This window comes from Ochotona curzoniae, unplaced genomic scaffold (genome assembly GCF_017591425.1).
Source record: "Ochotona curzoniae isolate NIBS_2020 unplaced genomic scaffold, NIBS_Ocur_1.0 scaffold_3835, whole genome shotgun sequence".
Classification (NCBI taxonomy): Eukaryota; Metazoa; Chordata; class Mammalia; order Lagomorpha; family Ochotonidae; genus Ochotona; species Ochotona curzoniae.
Window position 1 is genome coordinate 27768592 of NW_024467114.1, and position 25903 is coordinate 27794494.

Genomic DNA, 25903 nt, shown 5'->3' on the forward strand with positions numbered 1-25903 from the left:
TGCCTGCCTTCCCATGTAAGCCTTTGTTTTGTTAGGGTGATGCCTGTGGTGCTGTCCTGACTGTCGCTGTTCCAGTTGTTGGCTGTCACTTCTGAGCAGCTGGACTAAAGGCTGGCATATCACTGGTGTAGCATAGGCTCTGTAACCAGCTTCTGACTGCAGCTGAGTTCTCCTCGTTTGGTGAGCCACCAGTAACTACCCCCCCCCCCCCTTGTTAGGATGCATTGTGGTGCTTTGGGTTAAGCTGTTGCTTGCAATGTCTACAATCCCATACTGAAACACCAGTTTGAGTCCCTGGCTTGACCCTGTTTTTAATCTACTTCCCTGCTGGTGGCCCTGGGAAACAGCTTGAGCCCCTACCATCAGCATGGAAACCTAGACTGAGTTCCTGCCTGTTGGTTTTGGCCTGGCCCAGTCCCATGTGTATGGCCATTAGGGACTGAACCAATGCGTGGAAAACACTGTCTCTTTTCTCTCTCCTTCCCTCCCTCTCTAATTCTGCTTTTAAAGAAATACATAGGTTCTTTAAAAAATAGTAAAAAAAAATCCCTATTAAAAGTTATAGACTGTAAATTCGATTTTCATGGAATGGCAAGGCCCTGAAATGGCTCTTATTGATTCATGGTTCTAGCTTTGTGTGTTTGCTAATAACTTCCATGAAAGCAAACAATAAACGGTATTAAATCCTAAAAGGCACCGTTTTTGTTAAATATGTTAACTTCTATGTTTCCCAAGATACATTTTGCGGAACACTTTGCCCACAAAATGCCTTTAAAAAGAAGCAAAACAAGGATGTCATAATTAGAAATGTTTGGTTACTGAGTGCTGACTCTGGCTGCCTTTGATTTTACACAGGAAGTAGTGCGTAGTGAAGGCTCCGAGACATTCTACGGGTTTTCTGCAGAAACCTGTTCATGTTAACTCAGTGATTTGTGTTATTGTACTTGAGAAGCCCTCCACTTTAGCACTTAACCTCCTGGACTGTAGTTACTGAGAAGTACCCTTCAGGAAGTGCTCTAAATAGTACTGCTTTGCAGAGTTGACCCTCTGCACCAGTAGGGTGACCACGACTGTTCTGCCTGACTGTGAGCTTCAAGGCTTCATTTCTCTGGTCCTCCATCACCCCACCTGTTCATGTCCTGACAGTTGTCCGGTCTTCCAGCTTTCACATTCTGTGACTGCCTTCCATGATGAGTTGTCTTACCCTGAACACAAGGACTTCTGTTGCTGATGACCAGCAGAAGAGTTCGTGAGAGTGTTCTGTCAGGGGCACAGGGAGTGAGTGAGAAGTCATGGGGAGTGCAGGATCCAGATCAAGGTCAGGATACTCTGAGTGGAAGGTGGACATCCATGTCCTGCCTTATCCTGCAGATAAGGGGCTCTGCACTTGTAATCATGAGCACCAAATGTAGAACAAACCCAAACCACTTAAACTTTTGTTCTTACTGCATGATGATTACTGAGTTAGCATCTTATGAAGTGTTTTGAGCTTGGGGAAGTGTTAGCGCCAACTTAGGTCACAGTGGCACAAGTTTCATAGAGCCCGAGCTCTATGAAAGGTAGCCTAGTGAGTTTCAAGATGTTCATGGGATTTGTTATCTTTTAATTTGGTTTCCCATGAACTTTTTTAAAAAAAGATTTATTCATTTCATTGGAAAGGCAGATGTACAGAGAGGAAGAGAGACAGAGCAGAAGATCCTCCATCTGATGATTCACTCCCCAAGTGGTTGCAACGGTTGGAGCTGTGCCAATCTGAAGCCAGGAGCCAGGAATTTTCTCCAGGTCTCCCACGTGGGTGTAGGAACCCAAGGCCCTGGGCTGTCCTCGACTGCCTTCCCAGGCCACAAGCAGGGAGATGGATGGGAAGTGGAGCTGCCGGGACCAGAACTGGCACCCATATGGGATCCCGGCGCGCTCAAGGCGAGGACCTTAACCATTACGTTATCGTGCCGGGCCCCTTCCCATGAACTTTTAAAAGCTCCCTTCCATGACCCAAGAAAAAGCCAAGCCATTTACTGTTTGTAGATTAGAATTCAGCATGAGTGTGCTTGTTGTAAAGCTCCCCAAATCCTGATTCCGTTTACCGAGTGCTCACCAAACTGACACGAAGGCAGTAGGAGAATAGAGTGGGAAAGGGAGACAGTCTATCTGTAGGTTCACATCCAATGTCCTTCAGCAGCCAGAGCTGGGCCAGGCCAAAGCTGAGAGCCAGGAACTCCATCCGTCCTTCTCTGTCGGTGACTGGCAGATAGCTACTGCGTCCCGTCACCTGCTACCTCCTGGAATGGGTGTTAGAGGAAAGCTGGAATCCGGAACAGAACCAGGATCTGGCCCCTCTGACATGAGATGCTAGCACTTTGTTTTGCATTTGCCTCTGATCAACTTAGAAGCAGGTCCCACCACGGTTGCGGAGATGCTTCCTGACCTTTAGGCCCTTTGCCTTTAGCGGCAGGATTGATCTGGGCCAGTGGCAGCTGGTTGAGTGCTGTGTATATTGTATTTGGAGAAATAAGCATAACAGGGAAGTAAGTCCTTCAAGGGGTCCACCAAGGTGGCTCGGGGGAACTTGTGTTGGGGACTGGGTTGGTCATCAGTGCCTGTCCAGTAGGACACACAGAGCAGCAATTGGCTGCAGTACTTGTTGCTCACCCCCAGAGCTTGTTCTAGTGCTCGGTAGATTCTAGTGAGTTGCTCCTCCATGGAACTTCTGCCCTGGCTGCAGTTCACTGCAGGTGCAGTTTGGAAGCTTGGCGTAGAGCTGGCAACCAGATTCCCCATCACTCTCGTGCCTGTATCACTTCTCCCCATCACCATCGTCATGAGTCCAGGGACAGTCAGTTATCACGTGACCTGCATCAGGTTCAGTGCCTTCCCTTCACTGTCTTAATGAATCCCCACCCCCAACTTAGAAAGTAAATGCTGTTGTGACGCTCGTCTGCCGGGGAGGATGCTGGGATTTTGGCATGTCCCATATTCATACAAAGGTCATGGTGTGAATGAGAGATGGAGTGGCTGGGGACCTCCTGCTGGTGACAGAGCCCCAAGTCTGTTGCCCCTTCCTTTCGCTGCCCTTTGTCTTCTGTTAATGTAAGCAGCACCATGGGTTGGTGCTGGTGAGAACTTGCTGTTTATCACTGTGACTCTGTAAGGAACACTCCAAGTCTGTCACTAACGACCACGACCTCAGCCGAAGTCAGCAGCAGGCATTTAGTGTCTGCATTGCTGCCTAGGGCGCGCTTGGGCACTCATGCCTCTGAAGGAGCAGGCAGGTGGGATTCGCTCACGTGCCAGGTCATGTGAGAAGAAGCAGTCTCGGGCCGTTTGTGGCCTTCTAAAGCAGAATCCCATAAAGGGCACTGGAAGGGTGGTAGTCACGTGTGATATCCGCAGTCAGTAATTCAGACGGCAGCATTCCCATCCCTGGAAGGTAACACCTACTAATGTAATCAAAGCCTGATGCCCTCTCAGTTTTATGTATGTATTTATTTGTTAGAAAGGCAGAGTGATGGAAAGAGAGGGAGCACTTCTATCTCCCTGCTCCCCAGCTGTCTGCACCTGCCAGGGCTGAACCAGGAGTCAGGGACTCCATCTGGATTTCCCACAGGCATGGTAGGGACCCAGGTTCTTGGGCCATCATCTGCCACCTCCAGGAGCATTAGCAGGGAGCTGGGTCACATATACAGAGTAGTTGGGACTCGAACCAGGCACTGCAGAATGGGATGTGATGTCCTAAGTGGCAGCTTAATGGACTTACCAGGTTTATTTTTGTAATTCCTCTTACACGTACACCTCGATAATAGGATTTATAAATTATGTCATTCTTTTTTATGATTTATTTATTTGAAAGGCAAAGTTACAGTAAAAGAGGGAGAAAAAGCTCTTCCATCCACTGGTTCACTCCCCCAATGGCTGCACGTTGGTCAGAACTTGACCAGGCTAGAGTCAGGACCAGGAATTCCATCTGGGTCTCATACATGGATGTAGGGGCCCAAGTACCTGGACCTTCTTCCACTGCTTTCCCAGTCCATCAGCAGTGAGCTGGGTCACAGGCGGCTGCTTACCCTTCTGCACCACAACACTGGTTCCCATTATGTCATTCTTTGTGGCTTAATGCCTTATGTCTGTAACTGACAAGGAATGTTCTTTCTTTCACGTAGTACAGTATAGTTATCCAGTTCAGGAAATAATTGAAGCAGTACTTTTACCTGTTTCACTTTGCACACTCAAAGGTTGCCAGAGGTCCTAGCAATGGCTTTAATGCCGTTTCCTCTTGAATGTGCACTCTGGCCCACGACCATACACAGTGCTGGTTGGCCATTCCCTCTTTTTTTTTTTTTAAGTCAGTTTTTGCCTTTACTTTAAAAAGAGAGAGAGAGAGAGAGAGATGAATTTATTTGTATTGGAAAGGCAAATTTACAGAGAAAGATCTTCCGTCTGCTGGTCTACTCCACAAGTGGCTGCAATGGCTAGAGCTGAACTGATGCAAAACCAGGCATCAGTAGCCATTTCTGGGTCTCCTACATAGGGGCAAAGGTCTCCAGTCTTTGGGCCATCCTGCACTGCTTTCCCAGGCCACAAGCAGGGAGCCAGATGGGAAGTGGAGCATCCAGGAAACTCAAACCTATACTTATATGGGGTCCAGGTGCATGCATGGTGAGGATTTAACTGCTGAGTCATTGCACTGGGCCTGGCCATGCTGATGTAACTGCCTTTCATTGGTATTGATTCCTCGGTGGCTGCTTTTGAAGACTACAGGGCAACTTTCAGAAGCAGAAGCCTCCTCTTTGGCGTTGCCTGACATCTGATCACTTCAGATGGCACATCCCAGGCGAGACTGTAGCAGAGGAGGGAGTGTGCCTTTTTCAGGGCATCCCACCCAGCAGCATGCAAAGTCCACCTGATTCTGCCCAGTGCAGTAGGTGAAGGTGCAGGGTTACCTACTTACCACTGGAGTCCATGATTTAGGTAAGGGTGAACTCTTGGTGCTGTGTGTGTTTTTCTAGGTGAATCTGGAATGTAGTTTGCTGCACTCAAACTATTCAGGGCTGATACTTTGCTAAATTCTTCCATAGGGAGCATAGCTTTCTATATTTTGTATTCAATTATAGAATAAAGTTAGCTTTCTGTATTGCATATTCAATTATACCTCTTATTTCTCTTTCTAATGATTGTATCTCTATAGTTTACTTCGCCTTAAGGTCAGCTTTTAATACCATATCAATGGAGCGGGAGAGACTGAGGCAGCTGTTGGAGCAGGATGCTGTGACGTCCCCTTCGGCTCAGGTCCTCGGCCTGAAGCATGCCCTGTCATCTGTAAGTCACATCTCTGTGTCATGGAAATGTGTCCAGCTCATCACTCTTATCTATCTCCCATGTCTGTTGTTATGCTAGATGCATGAGAAAGCCAAACAAAGGATCCAGCCTGCTCCTTTATTTTATGCTTATTGAAAGCATCAAAGCTCAGCCTACAACTGTCAGTCTTTTTTGGTTTCCTCCAGTTTATCCTAATTTTCCCATGTCTATAAAACTTGTATGTTCATGTGTGTGTCTCATGGACCTCTGTTTGTTAATATTTACAAAAGCTGACAGTGTGGAGGGGATTTCGTGGCCCTGGGACACCACAGGCATAGGCTGACTTTCTGAATGACATGTGATGAGGCGAAACTTCCAGTGTCCATTCTTAGCTTCTCTCCTGCAAAGCAGAGAGCTGGCTTTGAGTTCCTTGAAAGACATTGACATTGATTTATTTGATAAGACAGTATAAAACATTCAGAAAGGGGGCATGGGCAAGCTGCTGTCAGCTTATCATTGTACTTTCCTAACAACAGAAAAATCACCGTCGAGGCGCTTTCTGCTCCGTGCACCATCTCCTCATCAACATGGGTTCATTCACCAGGATAGGCAGGCTCCCTTAGACTGATTGTCCTCTTGCTATTTAAATAGCTGACATCCAGTTATTCCTGCTGCGGAGACACTAGAGATATTTTCAAACAGCATGCTTCTTTGTTCGTGTTCTTCACTTGTACATTGGAGTTCCTACTGGAAAAAAGAGTGTGTGTACCTGTGAAATTACCATCAGAAGCAATATAAAATTTTTTTAATTTTAGGTCAGGTAAAGTTGGATTAGAGAGTTCTGTTACTGTAAACAAGTACAGGTGTGGAGGGAACAGAAAAATGTCTTTTTATTTTCTATTGATTATGTTGCTGTGATGAGTAATTCTCAGGGTATCGAGTTAACGGTAGCTCTTTTGCCAGTAGCGCATGTCATTGCCACACACTGTTGAAGGACTGTTGACTCAGGGCACCATTCCAAGGATGCTGTCTGTCAGAGAAAAATTAGATGTAGTGTGAAGACCTGCATAAAGCTGAGTCTTGGTATAGTCTGCACCCAGAGAGAAATATTCCTTGGGAGCTTTATGTATACCCGGCCACACACTGGGAGCTGCTGTGGTTTGTTTTCTGTTTCGGAGAAGTACACTGCATTTTTTATTGTTCCCCTTAGGTCGGCTTTTAGTGCAGTTAGCAGCAAGGTGCTTGTGATGGGCTTTTCGAAGCACACTTCTCCCTGCTCGTCCCCTCCCTCGTCTCTTCCCAGGGTCCTCACACCCACCTTGATTGTCAGTCCTGAGACTCTGGGCCTGAGCTGTTGTTACTTTGCTAAGGAGTTCTCTCTCAGCAGGTTGATAATTTTGGAACTGTGTGATAAACCAAAAAGGAACTTTCTACCCCCTTTTTTGGGGGGTTGGATTTCTAACTAGATTCAGCAGGCATTTTTTAAAAGGTTGGTTTATTTATTTATTGAGAGGCAGATCTACAGAGAGGAGAGACAGACTCTTGTGTCCTCTTGTTCGTTCCTCAATTGGCCACAGTGGCCAGAGCTGAGCCGATCTGAAGCCAGGAGCCTCTGAGTCTCCCACATGGGTGCAGGGACCCAAGGACTTGAACCATTGTCCACTGCTTTCCCAGGCCACAGTCAGGGAGTTGGTGGAGTGGAAGTAGATCAGCTGGGACTAGAACAGGTGCCATATGGGATGCTGGCACTGCAGGTGAAGGATTGGCCCGTTGAGCTCCAGCATGCTTTTGAAAAATAAGATGTTTAGAGTCCTCTGAGAGTGATGCTTTATGTGATATCTTGGTATGTTTATTTCCTCTGCCTGTTGTTGAAAAAGGAAAGAGAAATTAGTAATGTAGTCTGGTTTTCAGGCTGTAGTAAGATTCTAGCCCTTGCACCCATGGCATATTGACCAAAATAAAGCAGGTGTCCCAGAGAGGTTGTCATCTGAGGTTGACCTCAGTTCATCATTTCCTCAATAATCCTAGAGGGCTTTCAAATAACCTAGACCCTCTGTGGACACCAAAACTGAAGCCTCAGCTGTGGTTAAGATCCAGGCCATGGAGTCCCTTGTCCATGGGAGTCAAGAAGACAGGATACATCTTCCTGCAGACCCTGAGGAGTGTCTGGGGACACTTGCCTGCCTTGGGGACCTCTGTCCCTTTCAGAGGTGGGCCACTGGGAGATCGGGGGCTCTGAAACACACAGGGTGTCAACATGAAGGAAACCTTGCCACTTTGTGCCTGTGTCTTCCCTACTGAGGTGGCTGAGAAATGGAACCTGCCCTGGGGGACAAGAGGCAGGCCTAGGCTGGTCTCAGAGATACATCTCATGTCCAGCCATCCCCAGAGCCGTGGTCCCTTAAGTCCTTGTTACAGGTAAGTGAAGTTCAATGTTTAATTGAGTTTGAAAAATAAGTAGCCTCAATCCTAAAGAACAAGTGAATAAGCTACATTTCTGTTGGAGCCAAAGTTCATTTCACAAGAAGTCTTGCTTCCCAGCAGTTTTAAAAGGGTCTGTTTCCACGGACTGATGATTAAGTCGTATGGAAGTGCACCAGGTGGTGGGGGCAGAGGCTGCTGCAGCGTCTTCTAAGGGTGAGGGAAGCGTGGGGTCCCCGGGAAGGAGCAGGTGTTGGGAGATACTTCGCACTGGCTGCTGTGGCCCTTGCCAACATGTTCCATCGCTGGAGGAGACACGAGAGGAGCTACTCCCCTTCCCAAGTCTCCTGTCTGTCCCCTCGTGGGTGATGTCTCGTGTGATGGCATCTAGGTGCCACACTCCCTTGGGGCCACTGCTGTGTCCCCTCAGTGAACCACGGCTTTCATGGCTGCTGTGCACCTGTGAAACCTGCATTTGCTAACGGAGCCCACTATTTTCTTTAACGTGTTCCAGGCCCTAGCACAAAACACAGAGCTTAAAGAACGCTTGCGCAGAATCCATGCCGAGTCCTTGCTCCTCGATCCCCCCGCCGGTGCCACGTCCGGTGACAACCTGGCAGAGGTGGGTAGGCTTCTTGTCTAGTGACATCTCCGCCACCGCCATCCCCACCTCCTTCCCGGATCTTGGGGGATGCCAGAACCTTCTTGAACCTGCTGCCAGCCGTATTGTACAACTGCTTTTTCTCCTCTCCCTTTTCCTGTTTTGGCCTCATGACCCTTCTCTAAACATCATCCCTTCTTCAGGTGGCACTGCAGTGGGGTCTCCAGCGACCCAGGTAGCTGCTTTGACCCACAGTGACCCTGCTCTCTGGGGCTCCTCCCTTCCCACTGTGGGGGTGGTGCATGTCTGCAGGTCTCCTCCGTGGAGCCCAGCTGCTTGCTCTCCCCTCTGGCTGCGGAGGCTCCATCAGCCCATGACACTTTCAGAAGACTTGAGGTGCTTGTCTAGAATAGTCTGTGAGTGTGTTTTCTGTGGGAAATCTTGGAAAACATAAGCACATGACCCGTGACCTAAGTTGGAGAGGCTAACGGAGATGGCCACTGTGCTGAGCCGGCACGTCTGCCGCCAGGTGTGCTCCGAGTCTCCTGGGCAGACTTAGTAGGCTGAGAGTGTTTAAAATAAAGCATACGGAAAGGGAGGTGAGAGCTGTGGTGTGTGTGTGTGTGTGTGTGTGTGTGTGTGCGTGTGTCTATAAAAACTTCTCAAAGCAGCGCCTATTGCTTTGTCATCCTCCTTCCTTCCCTTGCTTGCTTCAAGGAAGATCAAACCCTCACCTACCACCTCCTTTCCACCCTGGGAAGCCCTTGGGCAGGAGAGGAGAGAAGAGGAGGCTGAAGCCAGCAGCGATTCCAAGACCCGAGGCAGCTGTCCAGGTTGAAGTCCAAACGGTGCCACCTGTCACTGGCCAGATAGGGTGTCACTGTGTTTCTACAGAAGGTCCCTGTTCTCGTAGTAGTTGGGAGGTCCTTGACAGTGGCCGACTAGAACATGCCTTTATTGACCCGTTGACCTCAGGGACCCCCTGGAGGCCAGACCCAAACTGTCACCTGTGGGACTGCGCACCTGAATATCCGTGGTGCCCCACATCACAGGAGATGTGTGCCTCCCTTGAGTGTGCACACCACGAGTTAAAGCCTGGCTTGTCTTGGCTGAGAGTGGCCGTTGGCTGCCAGCCCTGGTTCTGCTTTGGGGCATGTTTCCCCAGAGTTCTTGGCTTTTAAATACCAATGTCTCATAGATCATGTCTGTTTCTTGAGCATCTGGTTAGACAGGTCATCTTCACCTGTGCCTTGTGGAATGCATGCTCCGTGCATACACTCTAGGCTGTGTATATTTCAGAAAGAAAGCCACCGTCACGACTGTTCTCAGAGAGCTTTGACCCTGATCTCAGACGCAGCAGTGTCCTTCATGGATTGCAGGCATACCCCTCAAATGAACGCTTCCAGAGCAGAGGGGCAACTGCCTCTTTCGGAGGTTTCCCATCGGCTGTATTGTATTGTTTTCTCAGCTGTGACTCATGCTCTTTCCCAGTAGAGGAAAGCCATTGTCATCCCCAGGAAATGGTGCAAGGGTTAGTAGAAGCAGCTGCCTGCCCCTAGAGCCCAGTGTCCTATCAGAGTGTTGATTTGGTTCTGGCTACTCCACCTGTGATCCAGCTTCCTGCTAAGGCGCACCCTAGGAGGGTGAAGGCTTTGGTGCCTTTACAGTGTGATTATAAGGGCTGTTAAAGAAGCAAAACAATACCCAGTGGAAGGATTGGGAAGGTGTGTGTCACAGCACTGATGTTTTCACCTGATGGGATTATGGGAGTGTTCTGTGCTCTTTGTGGAATAGGTTGGTGAACACTAACTGCTCATGCATTACAAACACAAGGGACAGTTACTGAATTGAGCTGATTCTGTTAATGTTATGGCATTATTACAATACAACATTTATTACAATTAATGTAGCCCTGAGTCCTTCCAGATAGGATCTTGAGGTTGCTGAAAGCTTGCTGAATTTCCCGTTGAAATTCCTAAGAAATTGCTGGGGTTGATCAGAGATCAGAAAGGACTAGGGGGGCTAGGACTCCAGGTTGCATGTCCCTAATCTCAAAATCCTAATACTGAAAGTCAAACTGAGGGCTACCGTGACACCACAAGTGGAAAGATCAGTCCTGACCTCACTTGCTGAGTCACAGTCAAAATTCAGGTGTGCTAATAATATTGGATAAAATAGTATAAAGTGTACGTCAGACTTCAGTGAGTGTTATGCTTACACTTGGGTCCCATTCGTAAGATATTATGTCATGTATATGCACATAATCTAAAATCCAGAATACTCCTGGACCCAAGCCTTTGGGGGCCAGAGAAACCTGTGATGTTTGGATCAACCAGGAAATCCTTTGCACCTTCAGGGTAGGAGGAGGGAGGTAGGAAAGCTGAGTAGCTGGTAATGAATTATTGAGTAGAACGAGTAAATAAATTATTGGCCTCTCATGCAGCAGGCCGGTGGACAACACAGGAAGATTCCATTGCTTAATGAACCTTCAGGAGCTCAGTTCATCACCAAGGTACCTTCTGACTCAGTAGCTCTGCACCTGTCTCTCTCGCCCTTGGACATGACAGCTATGGTTCTTATTTACAGAGTCAAAAGTGACCTTGGCAGAGGAGGAGAGCAGCTTGCTCTTCAGAAGGGCTGCTTGCATGTTAAAAGGATCTTTAAGGAGCTGCAGATGCCTTATTTAGGACAAGTACAGGAGCAAGAGATAGACATCTCCATGTGTTCCTCAGCTAGTCACTTCATAGACCCCTTGCCCTTTGTTGATTATGAAGACTCACGGTAGCCCTCATGTCACAGCATCCTCTCCTTAGGTGCCATTTGAGTTGATGAAACTGAGAGCTTTGTTAACACTGAATTCCTAACTCTTCTGGGCAAGACCTCACTTTTAGTTCCACAAATTATCCTGGGACTTCCTTGTCAGATACATCCCACTTGCGGAGTCAACCGCGATGCTGTTATCAACCCTGTGGGGAACAGTCGGGGAGCTGCCACAAGCTCAGAGAATAACGTTTTCCCTCAGACTCAAAGGAATCAAGTCCCCTTCTCCTGAGTCTTTTCCTCAAGGTTCTAGGTAAGGTGTCACATGTGTGTGACACCCATGATCAAAACCAGTCCCTTGCATGGCTTTGCTCTGATGGATGCTATGCTGTGGTCTTTACTCACACTAACGTCAGAACCGTTATCTTGCTCATCATTCTATCCCTCTAAGACCAACTCAGCTCAGTTTGTTGAGTTAAATGGGTTTTTCACCTGCCAAGGTGAAATGTGCTGTCCTGACAGCAAACATATCCTCAAAGTCTTTAGGTGCTTCCCAGGGGACAGGTGAAGTCTCAGAGGAGTAGAGAATGGAGGACCAGACAAGATGAGAAAGCCACCATATTCACTGGCAGTTGTATAGAGTTTGCTCAGAGAACTGGATTCCTCCCCCCACCCAGCCCTTAGAAGTTGCCAGTGGAAAGAGAGGGACAAAGAGAATATACTCATCCATGCATGAATAATGAATGATCTGCCACCAGGGACACTTCTGGAGCAAAACACACTGCTTGTCAAGGAACGTCTCCCAAGCAGCCTGTTGGCCTCTGAGAAGTGCAGAGAGGCACATGAAAGCTATTCTGCCCTCACCTAGCTGTGCAAGAATTGTGCATTCAACGTAACGCAGGGGAAATCTTAGGATAAACATAAGCCTCCTGCAGCAGCAGAGGAGAGGATGTGACTCAGGGTGCTGGAATCTGTCCCTCCCTTTAGGTGGAGCAGAGACTAACCTACTTTGAGATTTGTGGCAGTGCCTGCAAGTGAGGTGCCCCGCTAGGGAGACCTTCACTTTTCATTTTCATTTTTCTCCTCCTCTGTGGAGCTGACAGCTGCTTCTAGTGGCTTGTCTGCATGGGCCCACGACCTTGTGAATGATGCAGCTGAACTGTGTATTTGCTTGTGTGGAGACTCTGTATAAATACCTGCCTTTCTGCTTGGGTTCCTCCATCAGGAAAACTCTGGCGATGAGAACCGGGCCCTGGTTCATCAGCTGTCTAATGAGAGCCGACTCTCCATCACCGACTCTCTGTCAGAGTTCTTCGATGCTCAGGAAGTTCTCCTGTCTCCAAGCTCTTCAGAAAATGAGGTTTGAGCTTTGTTTGCACTGAGCTGCCTCCGATGTCTTTTCTGTCTCTTGGTTCACTGATCTGTTCCATGACCCCTTTCCACAGTCAGGTATGAAGGGTCCTCTCTTCACTCAAGCCCCCGAACACAAAATGATGTGATATACTAGAAGAAAAATGCAATACAGGTTGAAGGTGTTGGATGCCCCTTCATTTCTCTTACTTTAGTTTTACTTTTCTTCCCTAGTACAGGTTCATAATTCTAACTTCTCCCTACTTAGTTATAAACTGTTTCCATGGTAACAAAAGTACCTACTGGCTTATGCATTGTTTAAATCATGGAATCTGCCCTGTATTAATTTAGAATATATAATTATGTGAATAATTTTAATTTGGTTATCATATTAGCTAATAGCAAATAATATCACGTTTGATTGATGCTTAGAAAGCATACTTTTCTTAGTTAACATGACTGCGTGTAAATGTGTACTGATGATTTTACACCTTAAGCATCAAAGTAGTAACCTTGCTTGTGTGTTAATTCCCATAGATTTTTTTCACAATTCCAAGACAAACCCTAACTCCTTCTACCTAAACACTAATAACTTGTAAAAATGCAGAGTGAACTGATAGCAGTTGTTTTTTTTTATGGTAGTAGAAATCTTGGGTTTACTTGCTGTTTTTCTCAGAAGAACTCATCAGGAATGTATAAGACATTTAATAACAGGTATTTGCTCAAGTGAACACTTCCTGGGCAGCTTAACGTGTGAGCCTCTGAATATATCAGCTAAGGGTATGCTTATAGATTTATACTGAGGAACTCCAAGGTGGGCTCGCTTGGAGTTAGGGTGTCAGGGAAATCTGCCTCTTTGAGACCCTGACCCTAACGTGTGTAATTTCTTCTCTCCCATAGATTTCTGATGATGACTCCTATGTCAGCGACCTAAGTGACAATCTGTCCGTAGACAACATCAGCAATGATTTGGATAACGAGAGGCAGACCTTAGGTAAGCTTGAGACCAGCTGATTTCTGGAGGTGTGGATCTTTGTGGAATCCTAGTAGGTTGGGTACACAGGGTATGGTGCAAGTCACAGAACTGCGGAAGAAAATTTAGGCCTGGTCATCACCTACCCACTGTGGTCATCACACCACAGGTTGGAAGTGTCACATCACATCCACAGTGGGAAGATGTCTCCGTTTAACCACATATGTCTGCTCATGCATGTGTTGTTTTTTACAATGAGAGTAAACCGGCTATCATGAATATAAAAATAGTACAACGAACATACCTTGTGGCACCAGACCCTCTGCCAACATGTTAGTATTTTAGGTATCTGGTAGGGCAGTGATATATAAAGAACATCTGGATTCTTTAAGAGAACACATTGGAAAGTAACAAACATCTGTCTCACCTCAAGGCATTTCATTCAAGATGTCCTGTTAGTATTTTTTTAATATGTATTGTTTTTATTGGAGAGGCAGAGCTACAGAGAGAAGAAGAGACAGAGAGAAAGATCTTCCATCTGCTGGTTCACTTCCCAAGTGGCTGCAATGGCTAAAGCTGAGTTGGATCTGAGCCGATCTGAAGCCAAGACCCAGGAGCTTCTTCCTGGTCTCCCACGCAGGTGCAGGGTCCCAAGGCTTTGGGGCTTCCTGTACTACTTTCCCAGGCCACAAGCAGGGAGCTGGATGAGAAGTGGAGCAGCCAGGGGATGAACAATGCTAATGTGGGATCCTGGCTCATACAAGGCAAGGGTTTAGCCTTTTGGCCCTTGCACTGGACCCTGCTAATGTTTGTTGATTTCCAAAGAGAAATTGATGGCCAGGCAAAGTATTTCCTTTTGCTGGCTTGGATTGTGGGGCACTTGAAGTGTCTACCTGATATCAGATAGCTCTGATGAAGACTTCTGGGAGCAGGCTGAACGTAGTCAAGCAGTTACTTTTATAAAGGTTCTTCCAATTGGACAGTTCTCTGCAAGTGGATTTGTAGCATCAAATTCTCCGAGTCTTGATGCTTCGTGTGCGTGAAAGCCTCTAAGTCTGTCTGTCATGGGTACTAGATACTCACAGCCTGTTTTCATATCTGGAGGACAGGGACCAGGGAATTCTTGATATTTCAGGGTTTCCCAGCTCAATCATTAGATGTGAGCCATGATGATGAATGACGCTGGATCATGACATGTCCCCTCCTGGAGACTGCAACATAGAAAATAGCAGGTCATTTTCCCATCAGCTGGAGAAACAAGCTCATAGCATTGAACCTGCTAGAAGATGCTTATCATGTGCTGTGTTTTGATTGCTTTGTTCCTACAAAGATGTACCCCTGGATGGAAGAGCATCAAAGCCAGTAGGTTCACAGGAGAAAGCCAGGAATACAGAAGAAAGATCATGCACTACTTGTCTTTTTAGCAAAACGAGGCAAAGTGCAAGAAATGATGAAACAGCAGTTCCTCCCCTGGCGAGCAGCACACATGCTGTGTGGCGCTCCCGCTCTGAGTGAGGGAAGACTCAGAAGGAGTCAAGGGGGTGCAGAAGTGAATTGGGGGGATCAGAGGCCAAAATCGGGAAGAACAAACATGGCCCAGACCTGGAGACCATGGCTATGCTGGATTGTAGTCAGCTGGAAACATGCGCCAAGACTTAGGGCTCCATCCCTCTCCCTCCATTTTGCTGCGATACTGACCGGTGTGGCCTTTGCTGGAACAAACTCCGGGCAGCTCTCAGCTTTGTCTTTGTCTGAGTTTGAATCCTGGAAATGGGTGTCATCCAGTGGTTTACAGACAACATTCTCTGAGGAGGAATGGATTTCTAAACATCAGTACTACTCTCCGTTAAAAGTTTTTAATCAGAATTTGATGCTTTTATGAAGATGTGTTTATCTTTATTGGAAAGACAGAGTTACAGAGACAGAGGAGAGACAGAGAGATCATTCACTTGTAGGTTCACGCCTCAAATGGACACGACAGCTGGGGTGGAGCCAGGAATTTCTTCCTGGTCTCCCACATGGGTGCAGGGTCTCATGGACTTGGGCCATTTTCTTCTACTTTCCCAGGCCATAAGCAGGGAACTGGTTTGAAAGTTGAGCAGCCAAGTTTCAAACCACAGAGATGCTGGCACCACAGGCAGAGGTTTAGCATACTACGCCACCACACTGCCCCCTCCCCCCCACCCCCAGAATTTAACCTTTAAAAGTTTTTAAGTCTTTATAAGTAGTCCCCTGTTGTAGGCATAGAAATACAATTTGCAGTTTTGTCTTAAGCATATATGAACTATGAAGAATTAACTTCGAAGTAAAAACCCAAGGGACTGGCACAGTGTAGCAAGGTGGCATCCCATATGGACACGAGTTTGAGTTCCAGCTGCTCTACTTCCCGTCTGGTTCCCTGCCTTTGGCCTGGGTAAACAGCAGAGGGTGACCCAAGTCCTTGGACCCTCTGCACCCAGGAGGAGAAAAAATGAAAATGAAGCTCCTGGTTTCAGAACAGCCCCGCTTGAGCTTTGCAGCCATTTGAGAAGTTAACCAACAGGTGGAAGACTATCCTTCTCTCTCTGTAACTCTGCCTTTCAAATAAAAACAACAAAAATAAATGCAAAGGAAAGCCTAAATGGCCCCCGTGAGTGAACCGGTGAGTTATTCCTGTGGCATTTGACCTTGAACTGTCCGGAATGCTTCTCCTTCTGACTTGGGCCCGTGCTGTGGGTGGCTAAGTCGAGCGGTCAGGTCACCTGCTGGCTGTGCCAAGTTTAAGCTGTGGATTCCACAGATAATGCTAGAATGAGGTGGGAAGCCATGTGGTTCACGGGGCCTGTTTGCCTTGCAGGGCCCGTTCTCAGCGAGCATGGGGAGGTGAAGTCCCAGCGAAGGACTCGCCTGCCGGCACCGTGCCCCAGCTCCAGCAGCGTCAGCCTGTGGAACATTCTGAGGAACAACATCGGCAAGGACCTGTCCAAGGTGGCCATGCCCGTGGAGCTGAACGAGCCCCTGAACACGCTGCAGCGGCTCTGTGAGGAGCTCGAGTACAGCGAGCTCCTGGACAAGGCCGCCCAGACGCCCAGTGCCCGGGAGAGGATGGTGAGGCACCCGTATGCGTCCCTGGGGCCCCATGGCTTCCCCCCAGCCCACCTCTGCATTCATGGCTCTGTGGACAGGATCATTGCACAGAGACTTCTGGTCACCCGGGGCCTGTGTTTCCTGGTCAGTGTTGTCACCAGGGGTGAGGGGTGGGAACACTTGCCTGTGGCCAGCCGTGCCTGGGGGGCGTCCCGCTGAGTGGGGACATGGCCACTTCACCACAAGCATTCCACCACCCCACCCTGCCGGAAAAACATCCTTAGGCTGGCTGCTTTTTCACTTTTTGTTTTTATTTTTAAGATTTATTTATTTTTATTTGAAAGGAAGAGTTATAAAGAGAGCAGAGACAGAGAGGGATGTTTTTCATCCACTGATTCCCTCCCGAAATGACCACAATTGCAGTAACTGAGCTGATCTGAGCTTTCTCCGAGTCTCCTACATGAGTGCAGGGCCCAAGAACCTGGGCCATCTTCTACTGCTCTCTCAGTCCTTTAGCGGGGAGCTGGATCGGAAGTGGAGCAAGACTCAAACCAGCACCCAAATGGAATGCTGGTGCCACAGGTGGAGGATTAGCATGCTATGCTACTGCACTGGCCCCTAAGCTCTGTGTCTTTAAATCTAATTTTTCCTCAAAGGATTTCTGCTGGGAAAAAAAGGCCACATCTAAGTCGAGTGTTACAAGTCAGCACTGGTGATAACTCTATTTTTTAAATTTTATTAAAGAAACTGACAGTCCTGGAAGTTGAAGGAATTCCTTGAGGTGTTCCATTCTTAGAGTAATTTGGGGACCCATAGTTTGTTGAGGTGATGGTGCTGGGGCGGAGGACTGCCAAAGACTTCACTTCCCGGCAGCAGACTTAACCAGTGAGGGTTGTGTTGGCTCTTCTGCCAGTCAGGTAATGATGTGTCACCAGCACCGAAAAACGTGCTGAATTCTCCCTGCCCAGGGCGGGCTCCCTTCTCCCCTCAGCATCCCGGGTGGCACCAGCTCCTTTCGCCAGTTGTTGGTAGTTTAAGCCGTGGGGCCAATTGACTCAGCCTTGCATCTGGACAAACCTCTCACCTACCAGGTTCCACGCGCAAGCAGAGCGAGGAGCAGGTGCAGTTAGCACGGCGGGATGGGTACAGGGTGTTGGCTTGTGTTAGCCTATGCCCAGCCACTGCAGAGCCGCCCATGGCAGGAAGTGGGGAGGCAGGCTCCGCTATGTGCGATGACATGGACACTTGGCAGGAGACTAGCAGAGGGGGTTCTGTGAGCAGCGAACGTTTGCTGCAACTTCTCAGCATAAAATGTCAGGAAATGGGCTGAGAAGAAAAAACGTTGCCACTCTGTTTTAGAAAGGCCAGTCTGCTGTCACTACCTTTATGGCTTAAAAAAAAAAAAAGTGGAATTGTGATATGTCTCATTGAGAGGGAGAATGGAAAAACATACTGAGGTTTCCAGCAGCCAGTGTTATGCGTAGCCCTAGCTGCTCCACCGCTTTGGGCTCAGCTCTCTGCTGAGGGAGCTGGGAAGGCTGCAGAGGGCAGGCCAAGAGTGCAGGTGCCTGCACCCACTGTGGAGATCTGGAGGGGGTTCCCTGCTTCAGGCTGTTGTGAAAGAATGCTCTTCCTCCCCCTCATCCCCAAAGGCCACAGTTGAGATTCGCAGATACTGTGAGGCTTTGAATTAGCGGCTGAGCTGAAATGGTTTGAAGGAAAGCAATGGCACTCATCTTTCACCTGTCGGCATCTTAAAGCATCTTCCAGCTCTTGGGTATCAGATAAACTAGACCATTTGGCTCCTTTCTTTCTGGACACCAGTGAATATTGTTTTGACCCGTGTTGGTTGAGTTTTCTGTGAGCCAAGAATTAGTCTACGTTTGAATTTCTGAGCTAAAACTATTCAGAGAGAAATCGGGGTTTTATTTTGTCTGTTTCTTTGTGAAAAATAGACTTAGGGGTGACAAAACTCACCGAGTTCTTTCCTTCCCGCCTGCAGGTGTACGTGGCCGCCTTTGCCGTGTCAGCCTACGCGTCCAGCTACTTCCGGGCTGGGAGCAAGCCTTTCAACCCAGTTCTGGGAGAAACCTACGAGTGTATTCGCGAGGACAAAGGCTTCCGCTTCTTTTCGGAGCAGGTGGGTGCGCGCCCTGTTTGTTGGGAGGAGTTGCCATTCTTCCCGCACCCATTAACTGTGCTGGGAAATGTGTATTTTCTACACTTCGTGCCTTCAGGGCAAGCGAGGTCCAGACACTGCTCTTAACCAGAAGGAGAAAGGAAATCATTTCCCTTCACCTGAAACGCAGCCGGAACCCCTGGGCGGGAAGGACACCGGATCCCACAGGGAGCATGCGCACACCGACACTGCAGCCTTGTTCTAGGGAACTGTCGGAGCGCGGCATGAGCCCCCCACTGTGCTAGAGACTTTCCCATGAGCCCCCAGGCTGCTGACATCAGCGTTGCAGAGCCTCATGGCCCCATCGCCATAACCTCCAGCAAGCAAATGCCTTAGTCTTAGTTTTAATAGGAATTGGTCATTCATGTAGTTATTTATTCAAGCCAATAGGCTATTGATTGAAGAGCTGCCATGTACCTGGCCTGCTGGCTGCTGCGATACCGGTGTGGGAATTGAGACAGCCAGACAGGCATCCTGACTTCCTGTAACGGTGATTGTACACCGCACTTAAGTAGTCATGCAGGAATATCAGCACAGAAGAACGTTCAGGTGCCGGAGGAGGTGGGATCCCCTACCTGCATCCTGTCCCGGAGTGTCTGTGTTAGGTGCTTGCCTCTTCTCCTGCTTGAAGCTTTGGGCTCATGCAAGCCTTGGGAGGCAGCAGAGGGGAGGTTCCCAGCCCAGCCTCCACAGCCACTGCAGGCATTTGGAGACAGAACCAGCAGATAGGAACTCTCCCTGTTGGTCTGACTCTCAGATCAACAAATAAAGAGAGGCAGCCTGGCCTCACATGTTGGCTCCACCTCTTACCAGCGGCTTGAGCCAGGGCAAATTATTAAACTTCCCTACGCTTTGGGTTCCTCTGTAAAGGGACAGCGGTAGTCGTTGTGGGCACCTCCAGTGGCTCTCGGATGACTGAGTGAGGTCAGCAGGGCACCCACAGCAGCATCTGTTCCACCAAATGTCACAGACACGTGCTGGACGCCTGACAGCTGGGTTTACGGCTGGCCTGTGGGAGACACCCAGTGTTATGTGCTGATAAGGAATTGTTTAGCTACACTGCAGTGCATCCACCCTGGGAAGAGGAAATAACCTCTCTCTCCTGAGGATGGCCACTGAGCGTGCCCGCCCTCTGTGGGTCCCTACTGGGGAGGAGCCCTGAGCATCCTTGCTGTGCCGGGTTCCTCTCCTTCCCACTGTTGGGATCCTGAGAGAAAGGGCTGTGCAGCTGTCTTGTTGCCTGTTGCCTCAGTGGGTTTGCAGGAGAAGGGGGACTGACCGTGTGTGAACATGACACTGGCATGACACACAGGCTTCTCCAGAACTCAAAGGAAAAGGCGTAGGACTGAGAGCCCGCTGCACAATGTCAGTGGCTTTTCGGTTGGAAGCTAAAGTGAGAAACACCACTACTGAGCAGCTTGGGGGGGTTGAAGCTGTGGCTAAAAGGGAAGGATAATCTGATTCAAAATTCTGCTGGGTTATTTAAATACCAAACCTGAAATGGAATACATGAAAATAGAATTTGGTTTCCATGGCATTATATGTACTCTTGTGAAAGAAAATAGACATATATGCCAAGAATAGCTGCGCATCAGAGCTCACAGGGCAGGAGGAGCTGCTGTGAGCCAAGGGGAGGCCCTTGAACCTCACCTTCCGTGGTTTCTGTATAAATCAGGAATGATGGGGCTTGGTTTGTAACTGAAGTAGCAGGCTGATGGGTTTAGTCACTTAGATTTAGGGGGAACCTGAGAATTGCTTTTAAGGGGCGACTTCAGCATCCTGCTGTTGTACAGCCTGGGAGGCGGCAGAGGATGGCGTGGGTGGCTGGATTCCCGCCACCCCGGAAAGACCCACCTTAGGTTACCAGCTCCCAGCCTTGGTCCCCTCCCTGTTCCAACCTTTGTGGGCATCTCTTCCTCTCACTCTGACGGCCTGTCTTGTGTACAAGGCTGCCCGGAGGCCCTCGGGGGCAGGCTCCGCAGGCTGCTCATGCCCTGGCAGCTCACAGTCAGCTCTTCATCTGCCTGGAATTCAGCCCCGGGGCGTCCGATGAGCGGCCCTGTCAACCCACCCGATCCCAGAGAAAGCTCCTTCTCTGGGCCGTGTTCACACAGCCCAGCATGCCTATCCAGTGCTTAACCTACCTAGACTTGATGTGGAGAGGCATTGGTGATGACAACCAGACCTGCCGTGGGCACCACAAGACTTTGGCTGGCATGGCGGCTGGATTAGAATGGGAAGAGGGGCACATTGGGAAGAGGATGCAGCTGGTGGCTTGTCCCTGACCCTGACCACCCCTGCCCCGGGGACAGCTTTGGACCAGGACTTCCTTTTGTGGCCAGCAGAGTATAGATGAGCTCATCCCCATCCTCTTTCCCTCTCCTGACCTACATGCCACCTCACCTGTGACCGCCTGGAGAGGGTGCCAGGCTTTCCGCTCGGCTTCGCGCCCGTGCTTGCCAGTACCTGCCAGGTAGCTGCTTATACCTCAGCCCGGGCAACAGCCAGCCTCCCTGGAGACAGTGTGAGCAATGCCTGACTGCCGTGGGCATGGAGACGGAGGTGGTCACCTGGGCAGGACCCCCAAATTGCTACTTGTGCATTCTTTTCTCTGTAGATAGAAAAAAAACTATCTTTACTGTAAAGAACTGGAGGGGAAAAAAAGCACCCACCAGAAACAACTTGGCTTTTCTACTGAGTTTTCCAGATTGCCCTGCTGTGATTTGCTAAGTAATGGTTGTTTCTTTCTTCAAGGCGGGTAAGGTCACATTCCTGGCCTTCATTGTCACCCGCCCCTGGCTGGGACAGCTTTCTGTGTGCTGCTGTGTAAAGAAGCCCAGAGGAGGGGCATTCAGGAAGGAAGGGGGCATGGATCCCTACTCACTGGGCAGGTGCCCAGTCTCTGTTTGCCAGCCTTTCCCTGGCCTCTCCCCTGCTGCCCAGGGGAGCTGAAGCCCAGGATTAGATAGCTTATTTAGTCAGCTGTGCTACAGAGTACCATTGTGTGTGTGTGTGTATAAAGTTTCTTTATTTGTAATGGAAAGGCAGATTTACACAGAGAAGGAAAAACAGAGAGAAAGCTCTATCATCCATTGGTTCACTCCCCAAGTAGCTGCAATAGCTGAAGCTGAGCTGAGCTGAAGACAAGAGCCAGGAGCTTCTTCCAGGTCTCCCAGCAGGTGCAGGGTCCCAAGGCCTTGAACCATCCTCCACTGCTCTGCCAGACCACAAGCAGGGATCTGTAAGGGAAGTAGGACAGCTGAGATTTGAACCAGTGTCCTTGTGGGATCTTGATGCCTGCAGGGAGAGAATCCAGCCACTGCGATGTTGTGCCTTTAGTACCTTTGGGGAAGGTTGGGTGTCATAAGCTACAGCCTAACAGTTCCTCTCCCAGGGCCCATGTTTGACCCTGTGGGGGAGACACCCTGTGCCTTCTCAGGGTACCTGGGTTTGATTCCTGGCTCAGTCTCCTGATCCAAACTTCCCTCCATTGTACAGAGCCTCTTGGAACCAGCAGGTATTGGCTCAAGTGGTTGGGTCCCTGCCCCACATGGTTAAGGCCTAGATTGAGTCCCTGGCTTAAGTCCCTGGTTTTGACCTGGCCAAGTCCCGGCCACTGCAGAGAATGAACGAGCAGATGGAAATGCTTCCTCTCTCTCTCCTTCCTCTCTCATTGTCAGATTATTTTTCTAAGATATTTTCTCTAGTTATGTCATTTTTCAGTTATCCTGATTATCGCCCAAGTTGTTTTTGTGCATTCACCCACCCTACTGCATGCTGCTGAGAGACTGTCAGGAAAGTTGGGTATGTTTTTGAGAAGTTACTAGATGGGAATGGTGACAGTGAAGTGTTTGTTCTCCTGGCCCACAAGCCCGCACTCCTTCCTGCTCTGTTACTCATTTGGAGAACTCAGAACAATTGTTCCTGGATGGACTTAGAGGTGCCACACCCAATCAGCACAGCCCTGTCACTTCTCTGAATAGTTCTTTTATCTGCTAGAGGGCAGGGTTGTTTAGTAACAGTTGAAAACGGCACCTCTTCAAAAGGTGTGAGCCAAGAGCAGGTTTCAGCTGTTCAAATAAAATTCTGTTTATCTAGAGAAACTACATAATGGAGGAAAGTCTACCAAGTAGTGGGGATACACTGCAGTGTGCATCTCTACTTCTGAATAAAAGCCAGGCTCCCAATAAAACTGTTTAATGTATCTTGACAATAGAGAGCTGGACTTTATACCATTGTCTATACCTACAATGTCAGGATACACTTGAATAGCAGAATGATGCGTTTGTGACTGTTATTGAAGGACTAAGCTGTTGTTACAACATAGGGGGAAATAGTAGAGGGTAGGGGTGTAAGGTGCAAGGGGAGATCCCTGAGCCTTGGGAACTGTACCATGAAAAATAAAGGATTAAAACAAAAACAAAACCCCTAGCACTCAGCCCTTCAAATCAGTAACAAATCTTTGAAAACCAGTTCATCAAATTCAAGGCAGCTACACCATTGCCTTATGGTTTTCCATGTTTCTAGACTGAGCCATCACTTCATAAATGTGTTTTATTTTTATAAGAAGGCATATATTTAATCTAGTGATTAATTCTAAACAGATGAAGAATCGTTGTCAACCTCATGCTCCCTGCTGCCAGGCTGGTAACCTTGGCCTCGTCTGTCCTTCGTGGTGCAGATCCAATTTATCAGCATACCGCGGGTCTCCTGTCACAAGCCTTGCTTCCATAGCCAGCCCTTTTTCACTGTCACCCTGGCTGGCACTGGCCTCCTGGCCCAGGCCACTGTGATACACTTGTCGGCTGCTCTCTGTCTCTCTAGCTGTCCACCCACCTGCCCGATGATTGTTTTAAACAGAAGCAAAAGGAAAAGCTTACAAGATGTCCACATATTGGAAAGCATCCTTCTTCTAGCTGTTTCTCTCCTTGATCATCTTCATAATGTGTAATTAGCTGATTGGATAAATGGTGAAATAAACGGTGATTGATGAGAATGCTTAACCCCCGCCACCAGGGGAAACATGTGGCTGCTTGGTAAAGGAAATGTACTTGTCTCACCGTGGCAGTGCTTGCATGGTAAAACCATCCATGCTGATTGGGTGGGTGCTTGGAGAGCCAGGCACTTCTGTCCTGGGGAAAGGAAGGGAACAGGAGGCTAAGCAGCAGTGGAGATCAGGTTCATGCAGCAGGCAACACAGCAGCTGCTGCAGGGCCGGGTCCTGTACACTGCAGTGCATGCACTGCCCTTTTCCTTCCTGGGCTCGGATGTGGTAAGAACATACTCGGCCCAATCCCATGTTTGTGAAGACAGCTTGGGCTTGTGTGTGGGGGTGGAGGGGACCTCTGCTAGGAGACAGACTGCTCTCAGCAGAGAGCCAACCTCTTACCAGGAATCGTCCCTGGCGATGGCATTCTAGCTACTCAAAGTCCAAATGTAAGATGTTCCATTTGGTGGACATCCAGTTGAAGGCCACAAGCTAGAGAAGGTGTGCAGAGCAGGTGTTGGGAGCATCACATCTCAAAGCCAGCGGGAGTACTTGGACCTCATCTTACATAGAGATGGACTTCAAGTGGTTGGCAGCAGATTGCAAAGGTGTTTCTGAATGTCCGTGAGCACACACCTCCGTGATGCTCTAGGGAGGGACGGGGTTTTTGAGAGCAGCTTCGAGCAGGCTGCTGGGACAGCCCGCAGGGGACGTGAGAGATGGGGGCCTGGGTTTCCCTGCTGCCCATGACACTCATTAACTGCGGTGTAAGGCAGGTTCATAGCTAGACAGAGCCCCTGTGTCTGAGTGTATAAAAATAAGGTGGATGCAGACACATAGTTCCCAGGAAAACTAATAAGAAATATATTCGTAAAGAAAATTCAGACTTTGGTTTGGATGCCTTATGTTACCTTTAATGATTAGACATGACAGAATTACTGTACCCATTTCACAGATGGAGTAACAGACTTGGAGGGCTTGTGAAGCCTGTGATAGGCTGTAAGCCAGCAGGTGACACTGCACGGTTTGGAGTCAGGTTGGTAGGACAGTTGGTCACCCTGCTTCCTTGAGGCCCATGTGACTGTGGATGTCGACCAAGAAATGCTTCCTGAATGAGTAGCTGTCGTAAGGAAATGAGCATCCAGGGCAGATGAGGCCACTTGTTCAGGTTCTCTGGATGGTTTTGTAAATCCTGTGACCATGCTGGGGAGTAAGTGACGAAATAAGCAAAAGCGCTGATATTGCAATGCTGAGCTTTACGCCTTTTGAAAACATCTCTGGCGCATGTGTAGAAGCACTGGATTAAGCACCAATGCATTGATTCAGCTCCGTGGTTCTGTAAAGGGTGGGGGTGTATCTTGGGGGACGCGTTACATCCTTTATGGTCTCCCAGGGCCTCTTTTAATCCACATGGGCAGCGTTTTTATTCCTAATGTCAGACAAGTGCTTGTTTGTTACATGTCTGCTTTCACTTGGCTGTTTATACAGGTCTACACCTGTACAGATGCTGATGGAAGCTGGAATGTTCCTTGCAGTGTTCCTTGGCTGTGACTGCAATCCACTTGATAATAAGCCATCAGGAAGTCTGTCTACATTGTGGGGGAGGGTGGTGTTGCATGGCTCCTCTCTCGCTTCACCATGGGTGGGGGTTGTCTTGCCCAGGTTTCATTGTATGTGATCCCACGGGTCAGACGTCAGCTCTGTTGTTTTCAAGGAGAGCTGGTGGGGTGGAGAGGAGGGTAGAAAGATCCTCATTTGGTGGTAGGAAATCTCTCTAAGTGGTTAGGCGTAAGTTCGTGGAGTAACATGAAAGGTACCCACTTAACTGAGATCTTTGTCTCTACTTGTCCAAGCTGGCATGGGCCAAAGCCAGGAGCCAGAAACTCCATCCCCATTTCCCATGTGGGTGGTATAGGCCGAGGTGCTTGGGCCATCACCTACTGCCTTCCCAGGTGCTTGGGCACAAAGGTAACTTGGAAGCAGAGTAGCTGCGACTCTGAATGGGATGCTGACAGCCCAAACAGTGACTGAATGTGCTGTACCATGACATCAGCACCCCAAGATTACCTGGGCTTGATCTCCTGTGGGTGATTTGTTAGAAGACTAGACTTTTGGGGCACAGTGTTCAAGAGTGAAATCTACTGGGCCAGCGGGAGAGTTTTTGTTGCTTAAAAGTAGTCTGATAAGTACTTTCTCCTGGTGCTCTTAAAGATAATTCTGTAAGTTTTACCGTATTTCTTCAAAGCAAGCCATTATTCATTCTTAAGTAGTAGC

At 48.7% G+C, this 25903-nt stretch overlaps 1 protein-coding gene across 7 annotated transcripts in view; it reads left to right on the forward strand.

The window, feature by feature from the left end:
* The window catches only part of OSBPL3 (oxysterol binding protein like 3), a 155143-nt gene that overhangs the window by 110242 nt on the left and 18998 nt on the right, over positions 1 to 25903 (forward strand). For 4 of the 7 annotated variants that reach the window (XM_040964648.1, XM_040964650.1, XM_040964649.1 and 1 more), the window contains 6 exons: positions 5183 to 5313; positions 8228 to 8335; positions 12300 to 12434; positions 13325 to 13418; positions 16234 to 16484; positions 18466 to 18603. In XM_040964648.1, the coding sequence (XP_040820582.1) occupies positions 5183 to 5313; positions 8228 to 8335; positions 12300 to 12434; positions 13325 to 13418; positions 16234 to 16484; positions 18466 to 18603 (857 nt within the window). The remainder of the gene's footprint in view (positions 1 to 5182; positions 5314 to 8227; positions 8336 to 12299; positions 12435 to 13324; positions 13419 to 16233; positions 16485 to 18465; positions 18604 to 25903) is intronic. The other 3 variants (XM_040964651.1, XM_040964653.1, XM_040964655.1) reach the window with 1 other exon arrangement.